We start from the raw sequence: 12,784 nt of genomic DNA on the forward strand, positions 1-12,784 counted from the left end.
TTCACTCTCTACAGCAAGTGCTCATGTTTTCCCGATATGTTAATTGTATGTTACCCTGTAATTCTAAGACTAAGGCTTGTGTAGTTGACCATGGTATTATAGGATATTTTTTTTTTCATACAGATGTATTTTGTGAATTCTAGTCAGAGCTTTCCTATGTCCTTATTTAAGTTGGAGGGTTAATTTCATCCATAATAAAACTGGAATCTTATCTTTCCTTCTCTATCACATTTTTGGCGATTTCCATTTAAAAATAAATCCCTTGGATTTCCTTCAGGCTCTTTATGTTTTGTAAAGATTAGCAGTTGGATCCAACAGCTGTATCATCTAAATAAAGAGAATTGTCTATTTTTTTGACCTTTGCTTAACATGAAGACAGTAGGTTAAAATAATACCAAAAGCTGCCATATGCTTAAATCCCTGGAGTCTTTCTAATCATGAAGAGTCTGACAAGTTCCTGTCTTAGATTTTCCTTTTGTTAGTCCTGCTTCTAGAAAGTAATTTCTGCTTCTTTCTTTTTATTTTAGCTTCAATTTTAAAGTTATTCCCTCTTTTTCTTTATTATATACATTTTTTCTTATTGTCCTTTCCATCCATGCCTCAAATTCCTCATTAATTGCTGGTCTCCTTGACTAATGTTATAGATACCTTATGTATTGATTAAGATTATACAATTATCTCTAGTTTCATATTGCTGCCAGTCAAACTACCAGTTGGGAAATTAGTACCAATTGAAAAGTCAGTTTGTGCCTCATGGGTGGCATCTGTGGTCCTTCCTCTGACCTGTAGTCTCCTTTATTTCCCCCATCTCTTCAATCATTGTGGTTTTGAACAAGAAAAACTAAGTGTGTACCAACAATCCAGCATACAGCCACCTTAGGTTTTTTGTTTTTTTTAATTAAGTTTTGGATAAGCTTGTAAATATAAAGGGAATAACAATTCAACATGCATACAAACGGCACAGGAGATTATTCTGAACATTTCTCTTTAGGTAAAGAGCAGTGGCTATAGATCACAACCTAAAAAAAAAATTTAAACAAGGTTATTTCTGGCAATAATTTTGTAGTAGAGGACTAGGCATTAGTTTTAGAAAGCCATTGACTAGCCATACTTGTTTTTTCATTATTTTTTCATTGTTTTCAAAGCTTCATACAACAGGCAGTTTTCAATGACACAATGAATTTGTTTGATGCATCTTTGAGCCTTTTGTTTCTATAGACTTACTGCAGTGTTGATCCAGTGAAGACATTCAATCTATTTGAGAAGACTTAATGACACTGTTTCTAGAATAGTAGTAACCTTCTTCAGGGTAAAGATTGTAAGTGTGGCAGCAGTACAGTCTGAAGATATTTTTAGTTGCTGATTAATGAAAGGCATACAAGACCCTGAAAAAGCAATTGTACTTTTGTTTTAAGGTTTACTTTTAATACATTTGTAATTAATATGTCCTGCTGGGGATGCTGCCATGCTGAGTCTTCAATGCTTTATATAAAAAAAAAAAAAAAAAAAAAAATTCAAGCACAATTTTTGGCTGTCTTAGATGAATTTCAACCTAAACCTTATGAATAGCTTAAATACTGCAAAAAGGAAAACAGACAGACACAGTTAAGAAGGCTAGTTCGATTTTTCCCTTATGATACAAAGCAATATAATTATTATCAAGGTGTTATTGTGCTCATATTCCCAGAGTGATTCAGGAACATTACAGACACAGCTCTTTCATAGTGTTACAGAAGGGCCAGTTGATCTCTTCAACTTTCTAAAGAATGTTAAAATGTTTCCTTAGAAGTGCATGGGTCTTGTGCTTCCCCCCAGCAAAAATCACTTTTGTTCTGCAAGGTTAGGGAATAAAATAGGGAACAAAATAAAGTCTCTCTGATTTAGTCATATGTTTTAATTTAAAATTTGTGCTGTATAGAGTAAGTAATAGAAAACTTCAGAAATACTATGCATGACTTGTCTTGCATAATGGCACATGATTGTTCATACCATAATTTAAGCATTTTATCAAAACTATTTCTCATACTAAATGCAAAGGAGGAAATAGAATTGCTGGGTATTAATAGATAAACAAATAATTTAAGAGGTTGAGCAGGGTGAGTAAATAATTTGTGAATCTATTCAGTACTGGCTTTCAGGTAATTTACATAATAAAGTAGCAGCACTAAGTAGCTCTAAGTTGGAATGAGTTGTGCAGGGTGTGAAATCTGCCTAGAAAACAAAGATTTAGAAATAAAACCTTACCAAAAAAAGAGGAGGAATTGAAAGGAGCTTCTGCTTGATGAGCAGTCAGAGAAAAGAGGGCAAGAGTCATGCCAAATTAGTCAACAGCATTAAAGTTTGGGCTGTACACATAAATATTTATTGATTGAGGAAAAAAAATTAATTCTAGCACTAGAAACTGTCCTTAATTCTGTCCCCTGTGTAAGAAACCTTCTGAAGGAAGTCTCACAAAATAAGTTTTCATAAAATTCCCAGCTAGCTCTAATGAGTGTTGTGATGAATACCAGAACAACATTGCTGACAGGAAAGCAAATGTTTTCTGTGTAATATGGACTCCCTCTTCTACATTGCTCGGTGGTAATAATGGGAGATGTGCAATGTATGTCAGCATGTTGTCAATTCTAGCAAATTAAAATACTGATGCTTCCTCTCAAATCAAAGCATCGGTGAAATTTCACAGATTAGAAATAATGTGGACATGTGAATCTACCTGACACTGCACAAAATAATCACTGGTTTTTACTGTGGTTCTCAGTAGCTCTCATACATACAAAAATGTCAGAATTTATAGCTGCTCATAAAAATCACACAGTGACTAAACTATACAAAATTGTATTTCTATATTGCTAAAATTTAATGTGTTAGTCAAAGCATCAGATCAGAAACTTGGCTTGAATTTTAGAAACAGTAAATCACCTTCTACCATTTTCACATGAGGGGAAAATCCTAAGTATTTATTTTTGTCATTTGCTAATGCTATGTACAAAATGTGAACTATGTTTTAGCCACTTACAGTAGAATTTATTATTTAATTAGATAGCACAGTGTATTTACACAGGTGGAATACACCACTTTGCAAGACAGTGGCTTTTACAGCTTTCTCATCTTATTTTAGCAATTTGATGCTTCCTTTTTTTCTTGTTAGAATTAACTGAAGCATTGTTTCATTTCAGTTTGGAAGACGTTACATTGAAGATCTTTTTAATGATTTTCGCGATGGACGAAGAATTCTGGAGCTCCTGGAATGCCTTACAGGCAAAAAAATTGTATGTGTATATTAAAATATTTACTGTGTATTGAAGTCTTGATATAGTGAAAGTTGTAGTAGGTTTTGTTCATTTATTTCCACCACTGATGAAGGCCTATGCAAATAGTATATTTTAGAGATCTGATTATTTTTTACTTTAATTTGAAATAGAGGAAACATTACAATTGAAACATGACAATGGAAGTGTTCAACTTTGTTTTATGCACTTACTGAGGAAATGTGGCAAAGAGAAATTCTGAGGCAGGGTTCATTTAGATATTTAGATTTTAGATGGAATTTATCCATGTATGTTTGTGCCACATACATGAAATAGAATTTAATGTGAAGACTTAGAATATTTTGCTAATAAATTTCATACCTACGGTCTCTATATTGGAGTGGTACATGTGTAAAAACAGAGAACAGCTTGCTCTTATTAACCTGGAAATTCTAAAGCAACACATCACACATATTGTTTGAATATCTTCTCTTGTGTTCCTGCTTGGACTTTGTGAACTTGTGAGCTTTCTTTGAAACTTCCTCATAAAAGGGTAATGAAGTATGCTGGGAGCCTAAGAATCAAAATCCAGAGAGAATATATGTGTAAATGAATATTAAACAAACTCATGTTTTTCTGTTTAGTTGTCATAGTAATGTTCCTAAATTCTGCCATGGAGAAGAAAACTAATAATAAAAACAGTCTGGAATTATCTGATTTTATATATATTTCAATTACTAATTCACTGAAGAATGTCAAGATACTGAATTACCTTCTGTGTTTCACAGTTCCCTTTATTTCATACTGGGAAGCCATGTATGTGCAATGTATGGTAATATTGTCAATGTTGTTATAAACTTATGAAGGAGAGATCTATGAGTGTAATATAAGATTTGGGTTGCATATAGTCTTTTCTAGTTTCTGATTTTGGGCAGTAAGATTTGTTTTATTTTCTTTGTAGGCAAAAGAAAAGGGTTCCACAAGAGTTCATGCTCTGAACAATGTCAACAAAGCACTGCAGGTTTTGCGGAGAAATAACGTAAGTCATCATCCGGAGTCAGAACATCCTATAGATAGCTTACTTCATGCATTGTAAGTGTTGGATCAAACTCTGGCCTGCAGTATACAGTTACTGGAGTTAAGGCAGTTTTATTAATGTGACTTGGATACTTTGTCATTCAGTATCAGGGTGGAATGTATTTCAAAGAGTTTAAAGTCTGCTACAAGCAAATGTTTGAATAATATAATGGATGTTCTCTGAATACTGATCACCATGCACAACTTTATGGTAGTGCATGGTGTTTAAAATGCATTTTAAAAGGTTAACTACAAGAAGTCATCCATACCTGGTTAGAAGGTGCTACCTACCAAAATACCTAATTACAAGATCTGACAATTATGATGTCTGAAAAAAAGCAGCTTTCACTACAATAAATCTTTTTGCTAAATTTTCATTGATGCCTGTTCCTTATGGTTCATAACATTAAGGAAATTATTCATATCAAAACCACTTTCCATTCTACTTTGTCAAGGTTGACTTTTCAAGCCAGTAGTCTGTGCATCATTTTGAGTAAATATTCTCATAACATCTTCGTTATGCAAGCATTTTAGTGAACCCATAATTTTAGCAGATATTTTCAGTGACCAACTAATTATATGATATCTCCTCCTCAAGAATAAATTCAAATAAGCTGCAAAATTTGCTTAAACTTAACAGTAAGAGGTGATGAAACAGTGATAATGTATTCTGTGCTGCATATTGTATTGGATTTCTGGATAGCTGCGGTAGGTCACTAAACATGCTTGAGTTCAGCTGCTGAATAAAGTTATCAGTTTTATAAATCTAAGGTATTGCTTATCCATCTGAATATTTGTGCATAAATGAAAGTGACCTTATATGACTGACATAAAGACCTCCAGCTTGATTTTTAGGGGTTTAAATGGAATTTCACGTTAGTAAATAGAAAGCTAAGCTTCTATTTCTTCCAAATGTTTAATATTTTACATTGTTGGAAAAAATCAGCAATACATTATTTCTCGGTATTCAAGAAAGTTTTCATTGCATATCTCAAGTATGGTTACAAATTTTCATAGTAAATGCTTTTTAAATTATTTATTTACTACCTGTCAGCTATATCCAATCATGTGCTGTTCATTCAGTTTCCAAAACACAATAGCCCTTTTCAAATATAGAAAGAACACAGTCTTCCAATTGAAGAATATAGAAGAAAAAAATGTTACTTTAGAAAGTGAAGGGGTCATGCAGTGGCCATCACGTTACTGTAATGAAAAACTATATATATAGCTATATATATGTAATGAAAAGCTATCCTAAATAGAAAAATTAGTGTCGTGTCTCTATATATAATATATCAAAATAATATAAACCCAAATTACTTGCCTATGAAACAATTTCCTCAACCTTCAAAATAATCTAAGAGTGATTTCCATGGGACTTCAGGAAGGCAAAATCAATGGTTCTAAATCTATTTAAAGCCTGTGACTAATCTAAATCTTTCTGCTGGTACGTGCCATCCTTGCTCTGAGGTTTTACAGTCATGTGAGTCGTAAGAGATTGAAAAATGCTATGGCTTCCAGTTAATCTGTTTTACTGTTTGTTTCTTTTTTTCCTAAGGAAAGTTGGTCATGTTGAGGCAAGAGATTGCCCCAGTATAGCCTCAGGCAAGGCTGAGGCAAATTGGGAAGTCTTCCTCTGTTTCAGTAAAACGGATGTAGGTTCTGTGTATTCAGGCTTCCATTTCTAAAAAAAATAAATTAAAAAAAAAAGATGGAGGATTCAGCCTGTAGAAAATGTAGGTGGTACCATAATAACTTTTGTAGTTGGTAACGTGCAATGTGGACCCTGTTTGTGAATCAGGATTTAAAGTTCAAGTCCCACCTGGGAAGTGTTCCAAGACACTGTTGGCTACAATGAATTAGTACAAAAATTATGAATACTTAAAGAGAAGTGTTTTAGAGAATTTTAGAGTTACTGACAAAATGTCAGGTTTTGATTATTAAAAATGACCTATACCTAGATGCACTGAAATTAAAAAAAGAAGAAGGTTGTTTTGAGTGTGCAAAATCTTTAGTCATCCTACAGATCTAACTTCAAGTATCTTCAGAAGTGCAGTAGAGATATGCAGACAGTAATTTGTGAAGAAATGGATACTTTACCATATAAGTATCAGTTATGGTGATGATAAACTGCATCTATGAAAAAGTGAGGATGCTAATTTTAGAGCCATAGTTTCCATCCAGAAGTGCAGGTCTCAGCTTGTATTGTCTTGTAGTCACATAGCTGAATCTGACTTTCTTATTTAAAGAGCATGAGAAGAGAGGGAGGATGAAGGATCATTTCGCATGTTGAAGGAAGAAAATTCCAGGGTGATAAATGAGAAAGCATTATGAAGTTTGAAATGTATAATGTAATTCTGGAAAACAACATTAATGGAAAAACTAATGTGGAAAAGGCTCGCTTAGATCACTTTCATTGGTTCTTCTGTACTCTAGAACAAATTCTGCCTTGTCTTATACAGTGTAGAATTTAATTAAGGCAAAATAAGTTCTATTTTAATCTAGATATGTAGAATAGAAGCTTGGGTTTGTTAAGTCTTTAAAATGTCTAGATGTGTGTGTGTAGCTTTCAGCAAAGTATGTTATGTAAGGTAGTATGGAGTGTGATACAGGAGTTTTTCTGTGTCACCCATCAGTTTTGTGATTTGTAATTATAGAGGTTTAATATTAAATATATTTGAGTTATTATTATTACTTTTAATTGTATGTTCAAACTCTAGACCACTGCTTGCTTTTGCCAGCACATTACTTGTGTCATTTATAAAACATTAGTTCAGATAACAGAAAGAAAATGAGATTTTCCCTAGCCCATCCCTCCCTCTCCCTTACCACAGAATGTTTAACACTAAATGTATGAAAATAACACCAACACCTTATGCTTGCTATTAATCTTACACAATTTTTTGTTGTTGTTTATTTAATAGGTGGATTTGGTAAATATTGGGAGCTCAGACATTGTGGATGGAAATCATAAGCTGACCCTTGGTTTGATCTGGAATATAATCCTCCACTGGCAGGTGGGTGGCACTACTGCTTACTTTCCATGAAGTATCTTTATTCCGTGGATCTTTTTCTATTATTATCCAGCCATAACATAAAAAGTTACTGTAGACATTGCAAACAATGTCCTAAATCAGCAAGTTTTATGGCAATCTGTTTACATATTATGTAGGACATTAAGAAACTTAAGAAGATAAAATAGGTTTTAAAGCATTAGCAGCAGCTCTTTTGACTCTAATTTCACAGTCAGATGTTGCAAGAGAATATATAATACTGTTACTGTGAGAAAAATGGATAGATGAAACCAATGTGGATATATAGCTTTCATAGTCACTTTTCTTTTTAGTATCTTAGAAAGAGTGGCTTTTTAAATTGTAATGAAATAACTACATTTATTGCTATTCACTACTGACCCATCTGCAAAGAATTATTTTTAGAACACTAAAAAGGTGCTACTCTGACAATTTATTGAAGCAGATTGTAGCTCATTTGGTTTGCTTTCTCTTTAGAGAGATATAGAGATACAGATCTCATAAAACCCAACATAGTAAATGAGGAACACTTAGATAAACAAATTCTGAGACAGCAGTAAAATAAAAATTAAAAAAAAAACCCTAGCTTCTAGATGCTCTGTGTCTGTGTGTTTATATGAATCTGGCTAAGAGTCTATCCATTTCTGTTCGCTCTTTTCCTCAAGCAATCATCTACTGGTTTTTCTTAGCATTAATTAGTAAAGATGGTGGGAAACCAAGCTTGAAGGACTTTGTATTAAACACTAAACACTCGTATCAAAAGCCACATATGCATCATTCATTGAACTAGAGAACATTTTTCTTCCAGTTTTACAAAACATGTTTTAGTGAAAGAAACAGAGGAAAGCTGCAGTTAAATCACTTCTTCCTCTCATTCCAATATTCGTACTTTAACAGCATAACATTGCTCTAAATTACTTATTGAGAGCAGATGAAATATGAAACCTATCTGTAAAACTTATACCAGTAATCCTTGAATCACTGTTTTAATTTATATGAATTATAGACTGAGATGACTATTCATATTCAAATTCATATTTTAATTTGTTCATATTTTATCCTGAAGCTAAGTGTTAAAGATGTGAAATACTATCATCTGTGTACATACCAATTCTTCTTTCAGGTTTTCCCACCATTCCTCTTCAGGCATACTTGCACACACAGAAGACACACATGTTCTCTGGTATAGTCTGGTGAGGTTTTTTGACAGCAGACGTGCTCTTGGAGCACATCTTCTTTGCAGTACATACATAACTCATTTCAAGCTTCACCTTGAGCCTAGTGATGACTATAACAGCAGCTGTGATATTACCCGTGACTTCAGCTGAACTATCCATGTGTGAACAGGCGAAGGATCATACTTACAAAGCAGTGGATAGAGATAGGACGTTTTCTCAGCATAGTCAGAATGAGTCAGTCCATATTCAGTCCATAATTTTTGCGTTCTGTGCTTCAGTTTGCTCTATTCATGGTTTACTGAAAGGAAGTGATCTGCATATTCTAGACTTCTCTTTTTAATCAAAATTCTGTAGATAAATTTCTAATTTGGTGAGAATTCAATTTCAGTTCCTTTTCTAAAGAGTAGTTAAAGCCTGGTCAGCAAGAAGCCATTATTATAATTATATAACTCTGTTGCTGTTGCATAATGATGAATTCTTGAAAAAAAAAAAGTAAAATATAAAACCAGATTTGTACTTGGGCTTCTCTCTTTTAAAACAAAACTCAGGAGATATTGGTGTCCTGCCTATTTCCTTAAAATAATGGAACATTTAAAACTGAATTATTTACAGGTCTGTTGAGAAAATCTCTTAGTTTTTTTCTAGATTTTCTTTCAAGTTTTTAAGTGATTTGCATGATCTGGACTATGCTATTGGTTATTCTGCCCTTTTTCAAGGTTGGCACTGTCTTACCTGTTATCAGCACCTCTTAAGGAAGGGTACTTCTTCCTGTTGATACCATTTTGCCCGTCACAGATTGTTCTTGGCACTAAACAACTGGAAGTATAGAGGCTGTTGTTCAAGACTCAGGGCCACCAAACTTACCTGCCAGTTGTCTACCGCTGAGCAAAACATCTTGTTACCTATGATAACTTACCAAGGCTACTATATTTCTTTGTAGTCTGTGGGATAACTAAAAGCCCCCAAACAATAATACACAGTAGTTGATTAGTTCACTTTACTGGTGGTTTGTGCTTTATGGTGCAATCCTGCTTCTACAAATAATTTCACTTTCTCATTCCTGGAATTTGCAGTCCTGAGAAGTGTCACCTAGATGAGGTTTATCTGCCTGCACATAAAAGATCTGAGTTGTGTGGAGAGTAATTTTGTTGCAGATGAACAGGCAAGAAGCTTTTTCCAGTTTCACATGCAGCAGCCAGGACTACATTAGGACAGAACTGTACTTATATATGACAAGACCATCTTTTACAAAAATGTCAGTCTCTGTGTAAAGTGTTAAAAAAAAAGACAACAAAAAAAAACCAACCATAAACCAAACAAAAAACCCCTCAAACCAGAAAAAAAAATATGTCAAAAGAAGAAAGGTGTTTGAAAGGAATACTGAGGCAGTTCCAGTCCAAGTGGTTATCAGCAGTGCCACTAAGGAGGGGCAGTGGTAGAGGTATTGCAGCAGACAAGATCTGACTCACTTTTGCCACTCTCATTTCTGTCCAGTAGAAATCTTGTGGCTCTCCATTACCTTTGTGGTTATTGTGTCTTTTCTTATCTAGCCTGTTTTTCAGATTATTATTACAAGTTTCACCATTATTCTGAGTTGAGCACCTGCTGTCAAAGCTCTTTATGGTACTGAATCTATCAGAGTTTCTATTTCCTTGAAGCTGCTGCCCTCTTTCTCACAGTTCTGTGATTCCAGCCTCACTGCTGCATTAACCTTTAAGCAAAACCAAAATAAACCAAAAAATTTCTGAACTTTTACATTTGACAAATGGATTTTAGAATTTGAGAAATTAAATTCCATTTAAGAATGGAAAAACAATCTATGTGGAAGCTTGTATGTTATTTTGTGGGTTTTTAAAAGAGGAAATCTATTTTCAGATAGAGCACGAAAGAAAAAATTAACAAAAATTTTTGTTAAGAGTCACATCCAAAATCCTGACTTTCTTAAGAAAAAAGCAAAATATTGCACATCCACAGAAGGCAAATATTTCAGAGCAGAGTGCATTTCAACAGTCAGCCTCATTTGAAGGCCTATTTAAAAGCATGAGGCCTGTTTTGTGCTTTTTGCAGGACTGGGATTTTAATTGGAATTATCAATTTATTTTACTTTGAATTATAATGTTGGACATGAAATACTAACAGTTCTGTCAATCCATCTTGAATCAATGAACAAAGAACATCCTTTACTTTGATAGATGTCTTGAACATCTATGAAAATGTTCTTGAAATAGTTCTTTAAAATATGCTTTGAAAGAGTTTAGTGGATTCTAGCTATAAAAAAATAATCTATGCAGTCAAAATACCAGAAATAATAGCAAGTAGAAAATACTAAGCCATTCTGTGAGGGAGCTGTAAGGTCCCTATTTGATTGAGAAAAATGAAAACATTTTGCTTTGAGAATAATGTTTTTAGATTTGCTCTTTCTTCCCTCCCTCTCTCTTAGGGGCTGGTATTCTGAAGCCAAGTACTGGTCTTATAAAATGTCATGGGCCTCAGCAATATGTTTAGGTGAAGCAGATGTGGTGCAAGCCAGAGATTGTGCTGTATTCCTACTCACCTTACACACACAGAGCTACGCATGCACAGACACCAGGACATGGTCCTACATTGAGGAGATTAGAGGTCCTCTACTGCTGTGAGCCAGGTCTAGGAGCAATGGTTTTGGCTGCTTCTCAGTGTGGTGACAAGAATAGCAGTCTTCCCATCTGTTCAGAGCTTTCTGTTTGGCAGTTTAACATTTCAGAAGTATCTGTGGTGATGCCAGTGTTACACTTTCTCCCCTTCTATTCAAAATTGAAACTTTTCTTCTTGTTGTAGTACGAGTCCATCCTGAAAGTAGAGCAAGCAGTCCTTTTCTCTGGAAGCTGGAGTTTCCTATGCCTTAAAAGCTTTGCTTTCTGCCAGGATATACTGCATTGGATAGCAGAAGGAAGAAACAAAATAGTATCAGAGGCCAACTCATCATTTGATAAGAGGCAGAGCCTACTAGACGCTGAAATGTCTGTAGCGTTTGAGCCTGGATACTGAGGGAGCTTACCATCCAAAAGCTCTTCATATTTCTATATATTGCTTCTTCTGAAGAGTACATCGTAACTGAGAATCCTTCAAAAGCTTCCTTCTAACCTCAATATCATAGAATAATAGCATCATGGAATGCATTGGGTTGCAAGGGACCTTAAAGATCATCTAGTTCCAATCCCCTTGCATATGCAGGAACACCTCCCATTAGACCAGGCTGCTCAAAGCCCCATCCAACCTGGCAATGAACACAACTTCCCTGGGCAACCTGTTCCAGTGTCTCACCACCCCTAGAGGAAATAATTTATTCCTAATGTCCAAACTAAATCTACCCACATCCAGTTTAAAGCCATTCCCCCTTGTCCTGTTGCTACATGCCCTTGTAAAAAGTCCCTCCCCAGCTTTTCTGTAAGGTCCCTTCAGGTACTGGAACACTGCTACAAGGTCTCCCTGGAGCATTCTTTTCTCCAGGCTGAACAACCTCAACTCTCAGCCTACCGTGGACTTTCTCCATGAGCTCCATGCCCTTTTTTGTGTTGGGGTTCCAGAACTGGACACAGGACTCAAGGTGGAGTCTCAGGAGTGTGGAGTAGAGGGGGAAAATCACCTCCCTTAATTTGCTGACCACACTTCTTTTGATGAAGCCCAGGATACAGTTGGCTTTCTGGGCTGCAAGGGCACATTGCTAGCTCATGTTGAGCTTCTCATCAACCAGCGTCTCCAAGGCCTTCTTCTCAGGGCTGTTTTAATCAGTTTTCCACCCAGCATGTTTTTTTGCTTGGGATTGCCCCGACCCAGGTGGAGGATCTTGCACTTGGCCTTGTTGAACTTCATGGAGTTTGCACAGGCCCAGCTCTCAAGCCTGTCAAGGTTCCTCTGGATGGCATCCCTTCCCTCCAGCACATTGACCACAGTACACAGCTTGGTATTTTCAGCAAACTTGCTAAAGGTGCACTCAATCCCATTGTGCGTGTTGCCAAGAAGATGCTAAGCAGTACCAGTCCCAATACCTACCCCTGAGGAATGCCAGTCTTCACTGGTTTCCATCAAGCCATTGACCCTAAGTCTTTAAGTGCCACCATCCAGCCATTTCCTTATCCACCAAATGGTCCATCCTCTAAATAATATCTTTCCAATTTAGAGACCAGGATGTTAGGGGTGTATGAGAGAGCTGGCTGATGTTGTTGCTCTACTACCCTCCCATCATTTTTGAAAGATCATGGAAAACAGGAGA

General features: G+C 35.4%; 1 protein-coding gene across 5 annotated transcripts in view; it reads left to right on the forward strand.

The window, feature by feature from the left end:
• DMD (dystrophin) overlaps positions 1-12,784 on the forward strand; it is a 1,087,789-nt gene that overhangs the window by 247,576 nt on the left and 827,429 nt on the right. For all 5 annotated transcript variants that reach the window (XM_051641663.1, XM_051641654.1, XM_051641680.1 and 2 more), the window contains exons 3-5: positions 3,177-3,269; positions 4,210-4,287; positions 7,250-7,342. In XM_051641663.1, the coding sequence (XP_051497623.1) occupies positions 3,177-3,269; positions 4,210-4,287; positions 7,250-7,342 (264 nt within the window). The remainder of the gene's footprint in view (positions 1-3,176; positions 3,270-4,209; positions 4,288-7,249; positions 7,343-12,784) is intronic.

The sequence above is a fragment of the Apus apus genome, chromosome 1 (genome assembly GCF_020740795.1).
Source record: "Apus apus isolate bApuApu2 chromosome 1, bApuApu2.pri.cur, whole genome shotgun sequence".
NCBI classification, from domain to species: domain Eukaryota; kingdom Metazoa; phylum Chordata; class Aves; order Apodiformes; family Apodidae; genus Apus; species Apus apus.